At 42.2% G+C, this 19,134-nt stretch overlaps 1 protein-coding gene across 1 annotated transcript in view; it reads right to left on the reverse strand.

Annotated features, from left to right (window-relative positions):
• Nucleotides 1-17,731, reverse strand: part of b3gat2 (beta-1,3-glucuronyltransferase 2 (glucuronosyltransferase S)) — a 38,104-nt gene extending 20,373 nt beyond the window's left edge. The window contains exon 1 of the mRNA XM_036126553.1: nucleotides 16,678-17,731. Within this exon, the coding sequence (XP_035982446.1) occupies nucleotides 16,678-17,211 (534 nt within the window). The 5' untranslated portion in view covers nucleotides 17,212-17,731. The remainder of the gene's footprint in view (nucleotides 1-16,677) is intronic.
• Nucleotides 17,732-19,134: the final 1,403 nt, after the last annotated feature.

The raw sequence follows: 19,134 nt of genomic DNA on the forward strand, positions 1-19,134 counted from the left end.
ATTGAAAATACATGCAATACGTTACTTTCACTGGTCACTTTGGCAAGTGCACTGGCTAGTATAATGGTAAAACAGGGTCTAACACAGTACTAACAGTGTAACTTATAAAAAGAGATCATTGAGTACTTCATTACAGCTGCAGATATTTGATTCTACTTTTACCCTTTTTTTAAGAAGAGACAATACAACTAAAGAAGATATAAAAGTAAAATCTAATAATTTACTTCCTTTTATTGAGGTTCTAGGTAGCAAGCAACACTGTGCAGTCCGTTTCATAGACCTCTACAAGGCTTATTAGAACAAAACCTTGTAAGTATTGAGCTGTCAGAAGATATTGGTTTCTTTTGAAACAATCTTTTCAACAAAAATGTGTATGAAAGTTGAATTTATCTCCTCTATAGTTCTTTATGTATCCAAAGGTGTTCCCCTTTGCCAGGAAGTATCAACGGCTAATTTCTCTTTTCATATTGCCAATACTGGGTTGTACTGTGGTGTATTCACATAATACTGGGTGCTTTATTGACTTCAACAGTCTTTTAATACAATCCAGCACGCTGTGTGACGTTCTAAACCAAAACGTGTCTCGTTCTGCAACTTAAAATTGAACTTTTTGAATCTTCCATCACTTTCCACTGTTCGTGGCTCAGAGACAGAGTTATTGTCTGAATATAGGTACGTAAGGATGGAGGATTCTCTCTTCTTAAAGTCTAAGATTAAGCAGCAGTTAAAACAAGGGATGCTGAATTCGGGGGAGTCTTAATTTTGAGTTTAAAAATTACTTGCATCGGTTACTTCTACCTCTCATTCGTAGAAGCTCTAAAATCAACTTTATGTGACCTAACCTGACTCATTGAGTGCGTTTAAACAAATGTCATCAATCATTTTCTGTGATCGGACGTCACTGGAATAGTTTTAGCACTTTTCATTTACATGTTTGATCACTGCTTATCTGTGTGTTTTGAGCCGCTGTCATCTTAGCCAGGACACCTTTGGAAATGAGATTCTGTCTCTCAGTGGGCATTTCCTGGCTAAATAAAAGACCTATGCTGTAGTGATTGAACACATTGCCTGTGAGTAAGCCCAGCAAAACTGGTGTTGACAACGGCACATATTCACAATGATTATGTCTTTTCCTCCAGGAGTTTGCCATTTAATAACTTCCACACTTTATCCTCACCCGGCAGCTGCCGCTGCAGATGTGTACATACGAACATGCGTCTGTATACTAACAAGTAATTTGCCTTCTCGGCTTCCCGGCTGTTGTCCGCTTCACTTTTATTCTCAGTCCAGTTGTTCAGCGGGAGCTGGGGGTCTCCTTTATGAACCGGTGCTGCTATCATCTTGTGCTTTTTTTGATGCCGCACAACCACCTCCAGCTGTGACACTGCTTTCAAGTCTAAATTGCTAAATAAAATGCTGCACAATTTCTGGTGAGAATCCTGCTTTTTGTTGCACTGTTTTAGTGTAGAAGCTCCAGCCTCAAACAGGAGAGGCGCAAACAAACCTGAAAAAAAAAAATGAGAGGAGCGAAGAAATCAATGTGATCGTTTTCTTCCTTGCAGAACCTCATCATTTTGTACAATCCTCCCATGTTCAAAGGAAGGCTTAGAAAAACACATTTTAAACAAATATCCTGCCTTTTCAATGATTTCATGAAGGCACCCAACTGGACACATTTGATAGCTGTTGGCTGAGGAGAAGTTGAAGGAATTAAATGTAGTCATGCTTTATTATTTCATCCATGTTGAACAATGCACCACTGCACAAGTACAGATCAAGTATTTGCTCAGCTTTTATATAGATCATGCATGGCTTGTATGATCTCCCTCACAGCCCTGGTGTGAATCTTTTTATTTCTTTCCCCGCCATAAACCCCATAGAGCTCCAGCCTGCACACACATATCATGCACCATTGCATCAGTTTCATAGCCCTCCCTCAGCCTCACTAATTTGATTCATTCGTTTTCCCCCTGCTCATTTCTCCCCTCCCTGACTCTGATTGCCTGCGCCATGCATATTAAAATTGCAGAGATAAAAATACACTTGATTAAAATCACACCCGGCCTCGGCCCCACAAACATTCGTCCCAAGGAGAAAACAACACAGTGACGTCTCTCCTTCTCCCCCACTCCCTCTCTCCCTCTCTCTCTCTGTCTCTGTTGTAGGAGGCAGAAAAGGGGAACATCCATAATGGATTTCATAAACTTTATCATTAAGAGTTTCTTTGGGTGTGCACACAACTCACTTCTCACCTATTTGTTCCCAGGGAATGGAGTCGGAGCTGATTACCCGGCCGAACCGGGGCACTTCAAGTCTTCAAGAGTGTCCTGGCAGTGAGTCAAATGAAAAATGTGAATCTTCTCAGCTCTGTGTTCTTCACCCCGAGCCTTTCTTTTGTTTACTTGTGAATACGTAGCAGACGTCGGCTCTCTGAGCCATCGGCACAGTAATTTGTCAGGGCTTGGAGGCTGTCAGGCACTCAACCGAGTCTGAAATTATTCTTATTTACATCAAAGATCGTTTGTCACACCGGCGCCATGTGGGCTGGTTCTGAGTGCAGGATGGTTTCTGGTGGTGGACCTGGCCGTTCAGCCTGAACTGATGGAGAATAAAGAGAAGACTCCTTTAAACACGGATTAGAGTGAGGGGCAGTCAGATTTTACTCCAATTAACTAACCCTAGCAGTCTATCACTGCAGAATAAACTTGGACTTGAGTAAGAAAGGGGTGGAAATCTAAAAAGTACTTGATGCAATGGGACGTTTGTAGCAAGACGTCACTTTTGCCCGGAGACAGCCCAGGTTTCCAGGTCGGTTGGACGAGCAGAGTACAAACTACAATGGCAACAACCGCAATACCAATCATTTTGGAAGATAAAAATGTCCCAGGAGCTTCATTTCAACATGCTTTAATCGAGAAACATATAATAGAACAGCTTAAACGTCAAAATGACGGGAAAGAAAGGCAGGAGAGGCTGTCCTCTCCTCTCTCACAACGGATCAAACGTGAGGAAGAAACCCGCTGAATCTGTGTAGAATTACAGCAAATACTAAGAAAGAAACATATATATTATTACAGTTTTATGTTTTAAATTATTATACGCTCAAAAAATAGACTTAAAAACAGCAACAAATAGATGTAAAACAGCTTCTTTTTTACAAAAAAAACCCACCAAGCTCAGAAAAAGTAACTTCACCTTCAAAAACAAACCCAAGGAACTGCAACTGCCGACTCACAAATGTTACAAGTGACTTTAGAGAAAAACAAGCCCAAAGTCGCTCATAATAAGCGGACTATGCAACACTGAAACTTACAGGAACACCTTTAATAGATTCATTGTATGATGATTTTTTTCATTCCACTGAGAAAAAGCCAAATAAACAAATAAACATGGTCTACCTCACAGATCAGGTCTGGACATTCAAGTGTTGGCTCCTTGCCACCGGGGAAAGGTGGAGAGCACGTTTGTGTCTTTGGTCAGATTCCATAGTAAAGTCCTCTCGGTTACAAGCTCCAACACTGACATTTCTCACCAATCCTTCGGGGTTAAATCAATGGAAAAAACTCCATATGGTCACGATCATCATATCGCGAGTCAGTCCAGCACATACCAGAGCAGCGGTGTTTTGTTATTGCCATAATATGTCTGTTGAGGGGATATTCAGGACCGATCTGTTCACTGTTTGACTCGTTCGAGCATTACCGCTCTGTTTGTATGACCGCAAGATGGCCACGACGCTAACTGCTAACTGCTCTGTTCAGAATTTAGTGATTTGATGTCATTTGAGGAATGCCCTATAGAAATAATTCTCTTTTCTGAGCTGTGGACATTTACTAGCCTGACCAGCCAGACTGACCTACGTTGTAAACAAGGCATATCAGTCTGGAAAGCTGCGGGTAGAGCCTGATTTCAGTGGAAACAAGTTAGAACCAATCATAGAACTACGGATGTGACGCAATGTCCAAGCAGCACGCTCTGTTTCAGCTCTTAGAGCAGCCAGCTGTTGAGTTTTTAAAGATATAACCAGGTCATTCAGGGAATAAAAAAGGCCTCATTAAAACATCACTCTGTAGTGGCTGCCATCTTGACTGTTATGGTAACAGAAAAGCACTGCTGCATTATGGGTAAAGAGTGACGCTTTGTAAACTCCCACCTCCCTCGCTGTGATTGGTCCGGTAAGTTTTAGACCGGAGAGTCTGAGCCTGTCCAGACTAACTAGCTGTGCATTGAATACACGTGGCTTGAGTCAGGCTGGCTGGCCGGGCCAGATGTTTACAGCTGTTTGTTCTCTGATGCTCTCTGACAAACCTCTGGGGCCTTTCACAGAACGGCAGGATTGATGGATTAAACAGTAAATTACGCACAGGCGAAGAGCCATTAAAAATCAGGAACCTTCTGAAAGCAGTTGAATAACCTGGATTTTATTTAGGGTCATCGGAGTAAAAGGGGCCCTAATACAAATGGTACAGTTTTAGATCTTTATTTGTAGAACAAAACATTGTAAAACAATAGCCCCTTTTCCATTGCCGTTCAAAAGCCTGGGGCTTTTAAAATCCTATTTCCATGGGATATAGCATTTCCATACACATTTACCCACATAATTTCACTTTCCTGGGGCTTCGATCTCTCAAGCGACCCAGTGCTTCTCTGCTTCCCCGGGGCTTGCTGAGGGGACGGAGTTGCATGCAGTAAGAAAAACTGTCCGCCACAAGGTTGGAGTAAGGAGCAGTAAGGAGATGAGGAGTGTACAATTTTATAATCCTAATTTGTAACAAAAAGTTTTCCTAAAATGTTTTTAGGCGAGATCGTACACCTCCAAACTTCATCTGTGCCGTCAGGATCCGGATCTGTTTTGTTTTCCTTCCACTTCACAATTTTGCACTCCTTTGTGTTGGTCCCTTGCGTCTAGTCCTAATCTAAAAAAACCAACAAAAACAAAACATTATATTTTTGGTTGTAAGGAGACATAATGTGAAGAAGTTTGAGGGATGGGATTACTTGTATAAAGCAGCATAAAAAATCCAGAGCTGAGGTTTGTATCAGCACTTTTACATTTCCACTGGCCCCTAAAAGCCCTCAGCCTTTAAATAACCCCTGCGCCATTCCCCATCGGTGTCTTCCCTCTGTCCTGAACCTTGAACATAGCTCTCACTCAGGTGTTTCTCCTTTCTGCTTCACCTCCCAAACATTACAGACCATTGCTTCCCTCTCTGCACCGTTATGATAATCGCTCATGTCGGTTAGAAGTGCTTCATTTTTCTTCCTCCAGCTTCTCTTCATTTCAACCCTCTAACCTGCTGCTGAACTCTTAAACCATGGTCAAGAACTCAGTGAGCTAAACGTTTGTAATAATTCTTATTTTCGATGATTAACCAGAACGTTTGACGGCTCAAATAACGCCTTGGTTTAAACGAGAAAAACAAAATTCCTCTCCACTTTTATCACGAGGTTGGAGAAACCGTCAGATCATGTTGACTGTAATAGAAAAAATAAAAAAAATAAAACACCCAGAACCCAATATGGCTCCATCGAAGAAAGTTGTCCCCGGATAAAACTCGAGCAAAAAGAGCATTCGCCACAGTAGCTGCTCTCTAAAAAAGTCACAGTGACTTTTGTGAAGCTTTCAGAGCCGGGGGTATTCATTTATTCAGAGAAGCTCTGACGAAAGCGCTCCCCGGCTCACAGACTCCTGCAGCTGAACGGCCCCGCCGCGCTGCCTTCAGCTGGAAACCCCGTCCGCTTCCACAGGCAGCTTTATAGGAAAGGGGAGCCAAACGAGACCGGAACGGCTTCATTTTCCCCGATTGACTGTCACGTAACCGAGTGTGAGGGCCTGTGCCAGGAAGCTGAAAGACTCTGCAATTAAACATAAATACTGGTGGACTCTAAACAGACAAAAAAAAACATTTTGTGCTAAAATAGATAAATGACAGCTCGTAGTTAATGGCACGTTGCATATAGACCGATTCCCCCTTATTGGGATTTCAATTAGCAGACAGTATTGGAGTCCCTTGAGAGGGAGTTAAAAAAAAACCCGAATAAACTGCGTATAAGTGTCAGAACACCAACTGCAGAGAAGTTAACCCCAGTATTTAACAACCTCTATGGTGCCTTACAAAAGTATTCACACCCCTTCAAGTTTTTCAAATTTTTTCAAGTTTTAGCCACAATACTCAATGTGTTTTTTTGCAGTGATTTTACGTTATAGTCCAAAATAAACATGTGCATGACACAGATATGGGATTTAAACGATTTGTTTTATAAGTGAAAATTCTAAAAGTCGATGCATTTAGCCCCTTTTACTCTGATAGTCCAAAAGAATTTCACTGGGACCGATTACTTCACCTAGCTAGTCAATGGAGTCCACCTTCGTGTATTTATATCTCAGTATAAATGCAGCTGTTCTCTGAAGCCCCCAGAGGTTTTTTTTAAAGAACCTTAGAGGAGAAGCAGCGTCATAAAGAATGAGGAATAAACCTACAAAGCTCAGAGAAGTGGGTAAAAGGTACATGGCAACACTGGGGGAGCTGCAGATGTCCACACCTCAAGTGCTAGTTTCTGGCAACAGCACAACTATTAGATGCTCACTCCACAAAGTTAGAGTTAAGAGTTAATGCCAGAGTGGCGAGAAAAGATTAAAGACAGCCGTAATAAACATTTGCATTTTGTCACAAGCAAAGTCGGGGACAAAACAAACTTGCGGAATAAGGAAGAAGGACTTTTCTGGCCTACATGCAATTCATTATATGTGATAGAAAAGAAAGTCTGTACATCGCCCTGAACACACCACTAATGCATCGATGAAACATTGTGGCGACAGTATCATCCTATCGTTCTTGCTAGAGGAACCGGCTAGAGAGGATGCAAAAGCCCTGAAACTGCTGCAGACCTTAACCTGCCAGCAGGAAAGTGACCTTAAACATCCATGGGCAAAAATGTCAGCCTCTTGATGTGCTACACTGATAGAGTTATAGCCCAAAGGACATGCATTTGTAGTTGCACTAAAAGGTGGTTCTTCACAGTAGTGACTGGGGGGGACTGAATACAAATCCGCATCAGATTTTTCAAGTGTTTTTCGATGTATGATTTTTTTCCCCCCATATTAAAATACTCTGATTCAGAAATTTAAATGAAATACTGTAGCTGTAAAAAGGTTCTAACAAGGTTGTTAAGGTGGCTAACGCTGACTGCTATGAGTATATATCCACAATCCATCTGCAGTCAGCAGCACTGTTGTAAGAGCCAATCACAGCGTAATTGCATGGGTGGGAATAGATGAGCACTGCTGCATTTTCTGCCACTCCATTAACGGCTGCAAAGCAGCTTAGACGGAATGTGCTGCATGCATGAAAGACCGTGGCAAACTGAGAGCTGACTAATGTGCAAAAATTACACATGCATTTGTTTGCTCACTGACTCGACTGCAGCAGACAGAGCAGGAATGCGGAGGCCCGTTAAACATTTGCCATGTACCAATGCTATTTCACGCGCAGGAAAACGAGGAATGTTTGTAACACAGCTCATTGCTTTGTGTTTGTCTGGAGCGAGCTTTCTGAGCAAAACAGCCTGGCCAGTAACTTAGATGTAATCAGCGACCCAGAATGAGGATGATTGCACTGCGGCTAAGTTCCTCATTTGCAAACTGGCAATCTAGACGTGACAAATGCTTTGTTTTTTTTTAAGGTAGAAGTTAATATTGAGTAAAACTGTGGAAGTCAAAGTATAGAAAAAAAACTTGAAAATACACAATTATGTTGCAGTATATATGTATATATATATATATATATATATATATATATATATATATATATATATATATACACACTTAGCCGGATATCTAGGAAAACAAATACATTTTTATGCGTTTTGGCCTTTCATCCACTCGGAAACTCTGTTTCACATCACTGAAAAGCATTTTTTTTCACGCACACATGACAAAACAGAGTTTTAGGGTATGATGCATCACAGTCTGCAACAAATAACGCAGCACTGACATCACCTGCCATCGTTGTGGTAGACCTGCCCATGCAGTGGAGGCTAAATGAATGCAATGAATGAGGGGCTTAGTTTTAGGTTGGTGTTGTGATTGACTGTTTACAACATGTGTCTACTCAATGTTAAACTAGACACATATTGTGTCTGATATTCGTGTACAGGGGCTTCTAACAAGTGGAGAACAGCAAGAAAGAAAACATGCAACCCTCTTTATAGACAAGCAAGGCTCTCAACTCTCATGCAATGACCGTGAGACACGCATTTCCCTGACCGCACACGCCACACATGGCATTCCTCACGCAAAAAAATAACAACACCCTTTAATATGTTTACCTCATCAGTTAATTGTTAACCAGGTATGGACTGGTTTCATGTATTTGTTTTACCATTGCTCTATCCCTGTATCTTACCCAAAATAATTCTAAATGCAAATATAGTTATAGCTATAACAATAAAAAAACATAAAAAATTTAAAGTAACTGCCCAAAAATGTGGTTTCTTTTTAACAGCAGTAATTATTCTTTTTCTTTTCTTGCTTTTATTTATAAATTTAAAGGATGTGCCTTTTTAATACCATGAAGACACCCACATCCTTTGCAAAGCACAGACCAAATCAGGAAGAAGTTCATCTTTTACAGCCAAGCATAAAAGTCGGGCACATTTTAAATGCCAGCTGGTTGAATTCAGGCAACATGCTACAGAATAGGCTTAAAATCTGCGGACATAATTAATGTCCATGTAACTCAACTTGTTCGGAGCTCTAACCTTTCCAGCACCACATTTTCTAGAAAGCTCGAGGCATCAGGCTGTTGTTTAAGCGGGATGATGGGTCGGCACCGTCCCTTTGCAGCAAGTTGGACCTCTATTTCCACTTCTAGGGCAAGGGAACGTGGTGTACACCTGCTGCCTAACTTATACCCTACACACTTTATAGCTGATTGTGAGTATTGTAGCTTCCTCCCTGCGGCATGCACTTTATAGCTGCAGCAAAGGATCTGGTAACATCCACACAGACTCAACACGGAGAGAACCGGAGCGGTGCGCCGCACGCAATAAAGTCATCATACTGTTCCCTCAAGGCCTATTCAGTAGGTAACTCAATTTAATGAATGATATTGTGTCCACATCCACCCTAACCTAGTCGTGGAGTTGATTAAAATTTTAACAGATTAAAGAAGTAAATACTTTTGGGATTTATGGTGATTAAAATATGTTATTACATGCTTGATGGCTCTTTCCCCACTAAGGCTGAGGTATATTTTACTCAGCTGGCATTCGGGTAGCATTTTATGCCTGTAACTTGTGTAATTATTTTTCAGACCAACACTGACCAAAGCAGTATGTCGTAGTTTCTGATGACACCCTTGCCACAGGCAGGATGAAGAGAATGCTGCTCTCTCCCGAACCAGAATTGGTTTGAATTAGATTCAGAAACTCTTGCTCGGTGAAGGCGAGCGCCATCAATAAAAAACTGCATTCTGTATTCAATCAGGTTATCTTTATTTGATGTTAAACTGTGTTTAATGATCTGGAGCATTTCAGAGTGCCAACAAAGCAAGAGCAGAACAAAGATTAAATGGGCAAGCACTTTGACACAATACTACACTGTCTATATAATTCTTTCTTAAATCAATTAAGCAGTGCCAGTACCCAGACCTGCTAAAGTAAAGTACTGTTTTAAATACCGAGCGAGGACCTTACCTTGACTTCCATTCATTATCAATCCTTTCTATGGCTTAACCCTGACCCTAACCTTAAACTTTACCATAACCACTAGCCCCCCAAAAAAGTGACGACCCAAAAAAGGTCCGCACTTTACATAGAAGCCCTCGCTTTACAAGTAAAATGCGCTAAAATGTTCTCACTCAGCAACAAACACAAGCACACACACACACCCTTATAACTTCTTCACCTAGTATGCCTGAACCGAGACAATTAATTTGTGTTTTGCATCACTCAGAAGGACAGCTGCTGTATGTACGTGTGACATGGGATGGAATGCAAAGTGTGGATTGGCCGCTGCAGCCATACGGCCCAATCCTAATGGCTGCATTAAGATCGGTGGCAGCATCAGTGTGGCTTCATTAGTTCCCCTAAAACTCATGGATACTGTCATCATGCTCCAACTTATACACCTGCACCAACATACCAAACCACCACTACCTTTTTATGGATGTGTTCATGCTCAGATCCCTCCACGGCCAGTCACACTTGATGCATGGGTAATCTGTTCTCAGTTCTCCTGACGACCTTCCCCAAGTTGTGCAAATACTATCCACTTTCTGACTAATCACAGCCGGATCTTCATTAAGGGTGAAGGGAGCCCTGAAATTCACCACAGTCATGGGTCCACAAGACGTGACACACATTTTTAGGAAAACAACAACAGCTGCCACCGCGAATAAAGACCCACTTGCTTACGAGTAGTCATGTTAATTTAGTAGTTTAGCCGTTTACAATGTTTTCCCAAGCACTTTCTATTCCCAGAATGATCCAAGAGCTCCTAATGGGAATTTGCCTTCCACTGTGTGGGAAGTCACTCTCATCAGTCTAAAGGCTGCCACACAGTTTCTGCAGGTTATTACCGCCTTGTGACAGCCTATTATCATTCTATGACAGGCCATTACCTGCACAGGAGCAGGGTAATGAAATAGGAAGGAGGACACAGAGGAGACACTGTACGACCAACAAATCAAACAGATGCTCTTTAAACTGAGCCACAGCCACCAAATTCAACAACACTCTCTGTCACAGTAGGCCAGGCTACAGCTCTCTGTGAGTGCACGGTGGTGAGGATTTTGAGCTGATTTTTTTGCATTGAGGGAAGCAACAGGCTTCCAGATAAAGCTGGGCTTCGATTGGCTGGATTTATTGATCAGCCATTACCTTGCGAGCGATGGTCGAATGGAGGGGGAAGAAATTGCAGTGAGAGAATTTAACCCAATATGGCTTTTTTTTGTGTAGGAATTTAAGGACAATATTCTTTGAAAGCACTTTGAAATTACTCAGATAAGACGTCACTTTCCTAAACGATATACTGTTTTCTCTTAATCTTACTCTATGACTGAGTTAATTAATATTAACAATACATATTTAGAAGACCTATCAATAGGATGTCAGCATTTGTCCCTGAATGCTATTAGGTTATTTTTGGAAGAGCATGTCCATCTCGGCTTTAGGCAAAACAATGATAGCATCGTTCTTGTCTTCAAGGTTAACATCGGCATTCAGGATGCGTGTGTTTCTCACATCTATTACTCAACAGGTTGATATTCATTCATTCATTTCTTGGACTAACTCAACTGTGTGAGATTAAAACCTAGCAAGGAGTAATTTTCAATTGAGCTCAATTAAACCAGCAGCCTGGGAATTTTGCAAAAAACTGTCCACACAAGCATATGGTGTCCACCTGAGAGAAGCAGCTCTAGACTAATGGTGTTTAAACCGTTGGCAGAAGCCGCTGACAGAGAAATTGCTTCAATTAGCTTTGTGTATTCGTTTTCTTTCCCACACAAATTACTTCTGGCTCAGTGCTTCTCTGTTTAGCTGTGTTTTTAACCTGGTGGGAGTTATAAATAGAGTTTTACAGTCATTAACTCAATATGCAATGTGCAATATTTTGTCTCCTTCCGCATAGAAAGTACCCCTGGTTACAGTGCTTGTGTTTTGCTTTGTCTCTTCTCTTGAGGAAACGATTGACAGAGCTATTAACTATGCACTCTTATTGTTTTTCTTCCCTATGTACAGCGTTCCTGGCTCAGTCAATGTATCATTTTTGAATTTTTCTGCTTTCTTTCCTCTCAACCCCCAACTGGTTGCAGCAGCCGTTCAAACAGAGATTTTGTGGACATTTTTATCAGCTAAAAGGGAGTCCCACCTTTCTACTGTCGCCGCATGCTTGCTTAGATGGAGGGATTGCTGCAAAGTCAACAACCTGATGCAATTGATTTTTTTTAGGTACAATGAAATCTTTTCCCCAAGATCATTACATGATCGTCTGAATTTGATTGTGTCATAATTAGGATCAAATCGGACTGCATTTAAAGATATGCGATCGGATTATAGTGGAAGGACTGGGTTTGAGTTTAACTGAATTTGACGTAACCATATTATAGATTTGGGCCCATTTGTCTAATGAAGTGCCCTGTAATTTAATTAAATTAATCCACGTTTATCCCCCTTTGATCAATAGTGCTACCAGAAAACAAGAGCAGAAGTGATATTTCCTTCTCCCTGCGTTAAATTAGCATAATCCTGTTAATAAAGTGCATGCCGCGCATAAAACACAATATAAACTGATCTCCCTAAAGGTTTAATCATTTTTGTCTTAGACCAAAACGCAACCCGTTAACTCTTGTCTCAAAGTGAATGGATTCTAAAAAACATCCTCAGTAATCAATGCTACTGTTTTGTTAATATGTTAATATTTAATCAGAATGTGCACACATAGGGTCATGCTTAGAGCTTAACCCAGTATTAAAAAGTATTGACGACTTGGATTTAAAAAGAACGATCTGGTCCTTTTAAATCCTCAAATCAGGTAGCAGAAAATCAAATCAAGCGCATCTGAACACATCTGTGCTTTTTCACCACGGCAACAGGCGATGGAAGTATATAAAAAGGGCACCACATGTAACAAATTAACTTTAAAAGCCCATTTAACTTAAAAAAAGAGAAATCTCTGTAAGTGTAGATCCGAGTGGTGAAAGCTGCTTGAGATTCAGAGGCAGCTGTCGCTGAAAGGAAGCAATCAGCAATCAACCCCATTCTTCCAGATTATGGATCTACGAGAGCATGAAGATTGTTTTGTTTTCATCCGAGGCAGCTTCGAGACCCCACCTCATCACCTACAAGTGAGGAGCTTTGTCAACTGAAGGCACAACAACACACTCCGAACAGGCTTTTGACATAACCGCTACGCTGCATAAACACGTATGGCATGAACACCTCCCTGGGATGCGGAGTTGATTACATGGTGTTGCCGCTTTGCCAATTCGCAGGATCAATACTGATGCATCGGGCTGTTTCAGCAGCAGTCTGCAGCTGATCAGCGTGCTTTAATGTACGGTCGGATGTTCCGATTTTTTTAAGTCCCTATGGTGCTGCAGGGTGTAACATTCACTGTGGGGCTCAGTTATGCAGGAGCAGGTTACTAGAATCAAGTTAAACTGAGTTTTTACTCAAATGAGATGCTAGGAAAAAATGGAAGGGAGAAGAGATTTCCCCGCCTGCATGGAGCATGGCATTAGGCGACACGATCCCTCCCCCTCATGTTGCTGCACACTGTTTCCATTTTAGCTTACAAAACAGACAAATTCGGAAGTTTGGGAATATTTCTGGTCACAAAAAAAAAAAAAAAACAACACAGACAGCCGTAGAAATTGCATAAAAAGAAAAATACTGCGTTAAGACTACAGCTTGCAGCTGACTTGTTGACGTGAAGAGTGGAAATGCACAAAGGGAGTTTATTACATATTTTTGCTAGAATCTGTGTGTTAAAACAAGGAGTAAATGTTGGAAATGACTAAATCTATCTATCTATCTATCTATCTATCTATCTATCTGTCTATCTGTCTGTCTGTCTGTCTGTCTGTCTGTCTGTCTGTCTGTCTGTCTGTCTGTCTAAATAACATTCTCATTGATTGTTTTGATTTTTAAGTGTCAGAGAAACCAAAGACTCCAAACAGGGACATTTCACTGCCTCTACCTCTTCTTAGATGAGGATTTCAAACTGGAGCAGTTGTTACATAAACTGGGTCTGGTTTAGATGCCAAAGAAATACAACCCTTAAACTCATATGTGGTTTTTAGAAACAAAATAACAGTATTACAAATAGTACTACAATTTTGAGAATCTGTGTTTGATAAAGGATAATTTGTCTTGGCTATGTTCACGCTGCAGGCAAATACGACCCAAATCCGATCTTTTTTACGGCAGTGTGAACGGCCCAATTCCGATCTTTTCACCCCCCAGAAAATCTGATTTGTGCCACTTCCATATGTGGTACTAATTCAGATACGTATTGGATATTTTTCAAACCGTCATATGGCATTTTATCCGGTTTTTACGTCACTGTCCTGGCTCCAACTACACATCCACACACAGCAGCAGGTAGCGCTCCATAAAAAAAACATTTCTAATAGCTGTGCTGCTATTTTTCTTACTTACTTCATCTTGCTATGATGTGGTCTTATGCGCTCTTTCTAATAATAACAAGGAGAGATGCCGGACAGTATCTGTATTTTTTTAAATTTTATTTTAACAAATCTTCATAGAACACTTCTAGAAACGATTACATTCACTATTACTTCTGCAAACAGTGCGCTGCTCTGTGACGTCTCCTTCTGTTATCGCCATGTGCGGGTTGCATTGTGGTCTTGATCCGTTCGGACAGCAGAATGATGGCGGTCGTATTTAATAGTAGTATGAACGGCAACCTGAACAAAATCGGATTTCAGCAAAAAATCGGAATTGACCATGAAGACCTGCAACGTGAACGTAGCCCTTCAGGTTCATATTTTGAGAACAGAACCGATCTAAGTTGGACCGGATGCCAAAAAGTGGTGAAATAGATCTTTACCAATGTGTCAATTTGGAAACCAACTTGTTGTTGCATGATTTGTGGAGCATAGTAAAATCCAACTCGGTAAATGTCTTGTACTCAAGTTAATAGGATCTTACAAAAACTACAGCAAAAACCTGAAATTGTAAAACTACAGGAAGCATGTCCATCCATTGTCTATACCCGGTTATCCGTGTAAGAGAAATCCAGCAGTCAATAAGCAAAAGACAAGTACACAGGCCGCCAGTTCATCACAGACCAACAGAACAAACAACCATGCATGCACGCACACTTAAGGGCAATTAAGAGGGACCAATTAACCTAACAGTCATGTTTTTAGCTGTGGGAGGAAGCTGGAGTACTCAGAGAGAATCTAGACCTGCACAAGGAGAACAGGGAAACTCCATTCAGTAGAACCATAGGCTGGGGTTTGAACCCAGGACCTTCTTGCTGCAAGGCAACAGTGCTACCAAGTGCACCACTACGGTCATAAAGTGTTTTATTTAATCCAAAAGAGTCAGCATGAATCAAAGTCGTATAATTTCTACTGCTGAAGAACATCATAGTAATTGATGCAAACAAAATATCTGCTTATTACTTCAGCGGTGGCCAGAAGATTATAGAAGACAACACAAAGATGCTGCACCTGAGGCAAAGGTTAGCATCCCTCCCACATCTTTGTCTGACCGTAACCTCTCTTGCATTTACTGTAAATCCATCAGCCATTTCTCACTCTGCGCATACTGCATTATTAAGAGGCGCCGCTTTACAGGGGGGTCCGTTGGTAAAACGTTTCCGCGGGCTTCTAGTGAAATTCCATCAGCATCACGGGGGGAAAGCCCCGCAGCTCAGACAGGGCCGATGCCGTGAATTATACAGATTCCCAGCAAGCTTAACGCTGCGGGATAAATGAACGCTGTGGAGCTAAAATGTATTATCTTTTACTCAACATGCAGCCTTTTCTGACAGCTTCAGCCCGGTCTATATAAATATTAACAAGTGCAGAGCACAAGATGTCACGCTGCATCAATGCAGCGTGACATGGAGGCGATCAGCCTGCGGTCCTGCGAAGGTGTTAAGGAAGCCCAGGTGGCATTCATCTGCCTTCAGCCTCGTGCATTGTTGGCACAATACTCCCGAAATTCTCTGCTGGATTTATGTCAGGCCAGTTGGCTTCCCAATCACGCATAGTGATACCGTGGTCATAAAAGCATGTGTTGCTATTTCTAGCTGTGGGTAATTTGCCAAGTCCTGTTGGAAAATAAATCTCCATGAAGCTTGACGGCTGCTCTGGCTTTGGACATGTTAAGCACAGTGGACCAACACTGGCGGATGACACAGTTGCCAAATCATAACCAAGGGGCGGACACTTCAAACCGGACCTCAAGCAACCTGGATTCCGTTAAATCTACACCTTCATTTCAAAAGACAGCACGGGACCACCAATGAACAGTCCAGCCATTCCTCTTCCCAGCCTGGCTTCCCAATTCTGTCAAGGTCATGATAATTTCTGTTGCTTGTGCATATATATCTATATATATATATATAAGTATATCTATATACTTATATATAAGTATATCTATCTATCTATCTATCTATCTATCTATCTATCTATATATATATATATATATATATATATATATATATATATATATATATATATATATATATATATATATATATATATATATATATCTTTTGAGGCTTTCCTGCTGGACACCTGTCAGCAGTCAGCACTCTTTCTTGTGAACATAACATTTCTGTATTAGAAATCCTTTTTTAGGGTCGTATAAAAATGATAAATGTCTAGATTGTGCCTGTAAGCCATAACAATAAAAAAAACGTTCACTTTGGCTCATGATTTAATAAAACAAGTTCCACTTCAGGTATTTAAACACTTTAAACACCTAAAAAAAGAACGTGTGGACGATATTCTAAATTACTGAAAAGTTCCTGTGAATGCTTTTAGATTTATTTATTTATTTTAAATTCAAATCAAAGTCAAAGATGATCTAGGATCACCGCTGTGGCAGGCAGGTGTCACGCCTTGTCAAAGCCCTCTCAGCGGATGGCTGATGGATGCTGAAGATGAGGTGACGCGCAGGTGAGAGGGTAATTACCTCTTCGAACAGCTCCAGACTGTACGTGTTGTCATCGTCCGCGAAGAAAACCACGCCGGAGTCGCGCTTGCCGCGGTGCTGTCGGAGCCACGCGAGAGCCGCGTTCCTCTGCTCGGTGGCGCGTGGCATGCCGGCGCGCTTGAACCTGCGGGGAGTGAACACGTGCAGGTGCGTGTACGGCACGCCGCACCGGGCCAGGAAGCGCGTCACCAGGTCGGTGCGCGAGGTCGAGTCCTCCACGACGATCCAGTGAAGCCGGGGCACTTGGCGGAAAGCGTGGGCCAGCCGGGTCAGCTCGGCTTTCTGCACCGGCCGGTTGTAGGTCGGGGTGATGGCGTAGATGATGGGCAGCGACGACTGGTTCTGGGCGCCGCCGGCTCCCGGTGAGCCGCCCCTGGGGCTCCGCTGCGCCCTGCCGGTCCGCCCGGCCGCCGGAGCCCGGATCGCCCTTTTACTGTCGATGTCGATCATTATGATGACAATAAGGACCCAGGGCAAGAGGATGAAGAAACGACTGAAAAACACTGATTTCATGGCGGATCTTAACTTACTGTGCGCTCTTTTTCTCACTCCATCACAAATGAAAAAAAAAAAAGGATCCAGAAAACTCTAAGATGTCCTTTCTGAAAACCTAATTTAACCACCCAGCGCGCAGCGCACACACAAAATCCAAATCAAACTATATAAAGCTTATAAACCATCCTCAGTCATCTCAGCATCCCCTCCCTCCTCATCCTCCTCCTCCTCCTCCGCCTCTTGCTCCAAGTCCTTCGCCGCTCTCTGATGGGACCTCTGCGCCTCCTCTTCGTCCTTCCCTCCTCCGGCTCACTCCCTCATAATCCCCATTAAATTCCCATGTTCGGCCGCCGCTCAGTGCGCGTTTCCCCGCGGAAGAAAACGAACCGCGGCTCCGCTCCCTGCATCGACGAGGCACCGATGTGCGCCACCGAGGAGCATCACTTGGCGAGGGACGGAGCGCAGCTCGGAGTCTGAGGATAATAAGCAAGGCAGGAGGGGAGGAGCAGGTGCAGAGGAGAGGAGAGGAGAGGGAGTCGGGATGCTGGAGCGAAGCAGGCGAGGGAGGATGAGAGAGGGAGAGAGAGAGGGAGAGAGAGAGAGAGAGAGAGAGAGAGAGGCTAGGGAGAGAGAAGAGAGCTTCAGTGTCCGCTGAGAGTTCACGCAGGTGATAGAGAGAGACAGAGAGGGAAGCCTTTTGCTGCTCAGGCTGCACTTGTCCAGGATAAATTATTAAAGAAAAACAGAAGGATTTGATACGCGGACCTGCGTGTTGTAATTAAACCCAAGAGACTTTAAAGGGCAAATCTGATCATTTGTACAACTTTGTGTCATGTTCTTTGGGACTTTGGTTGTGTGTGTTTTATCTGTATTTCTGTGTCCATATCTGGTTCATTCCAGGGTTGTTTATTACTGTCATTTGGGTCTTGCCATGTCATTTCTTTGTGTTGAGTGTCTTACTTTTTTTTATTTTTTTGGAGTTTCTGTTCTCAGAGCATTTAGGTTCTCACTGTATGTTAGCAGTGGGCTTTTTTCCTTTGGTTTGTGTCATCTCTGTACTAACTAGTACAGAGATGACACTACCTCAGTGTTTAAGCTCCCTGCCTCATTAGCTGCCTTTGCTTTTCTCATTTACTCACCTTTTTGAAGTCATTCTGTCGTTTTTTGTTGTTGTAATATGGTTCACCTTCTCACCTGCCTCCTCACTACCTTCGGATCCTGCACTTCAACACTATGGCCTTGTACAGCTGATTCTTTCTGAAAACAAATTATCATTTTTAATAATAATATCCTATGCAAAGGATCGTTTTCAGAAAAGTTTTCATCCACATGAAACCGCACAAATACACCACTGAGCGTTGTCATAAACACGCCAAGGGGGCAGTGTACAGCAAAGCTATGACCTGTCGGCCAAGCAGAATCCTTTAGAAGCCACCACGTAGCCCCGCCATATTGGGAGGGTGTAAATCACCTCTTTCTCTTTTGCACCTCAACTTATTAGAGAAACTGGGCTTGTAAAAACAAACAAACTAAAAGCACATCAACCGACTGTAAGGTTTATAATGTTTCATGTAAGCTTTTACTTGATAAGTCTTGATTCTGGGGTGAAGACAGGAAATGCTGTTGTTCTCATAGAAGGGAATTTGTCCAGTTTAACATTGATTAGAGAATATTGTAAACAGTCAATCACAACAGCTACGTAAATATAAGCAGCTCCCTGATGGCATTCATCATTCCTCCACCGCATGGCCAGGTCAGTAACAATGGTAACATGTGGCGTCAGCGCCGCGTTATTTGCTGCAGACTGTGACGTGTGGGACCCTAATACTCAGCTTTGCCATGTAGACACGCAAACACAAAAACGCCGTTTTCCCAAATGTCAACTTTGGACGGCGTTTTCAGAAATAGTGTTTTTTAGTGACGCAAAATGAAGCTTTCATT

This window comes from Fundulus heteroclitus, chromosome 22 (assembly GCF_011125445.2).
Source record: "Fundulus heteroclitus isolate FHET01 chromosome 22, MU-UCD_Fhet_4.1, whole genome shotgun sequence".
NCBI classification, from domain to species: domain Eukaryota; kingdom Metazoa; phylum Chordata; class Actinopteri; order Cyprinodontiformes; family Fundulidae; genus Fundulus; species Fundulus heteroclitus.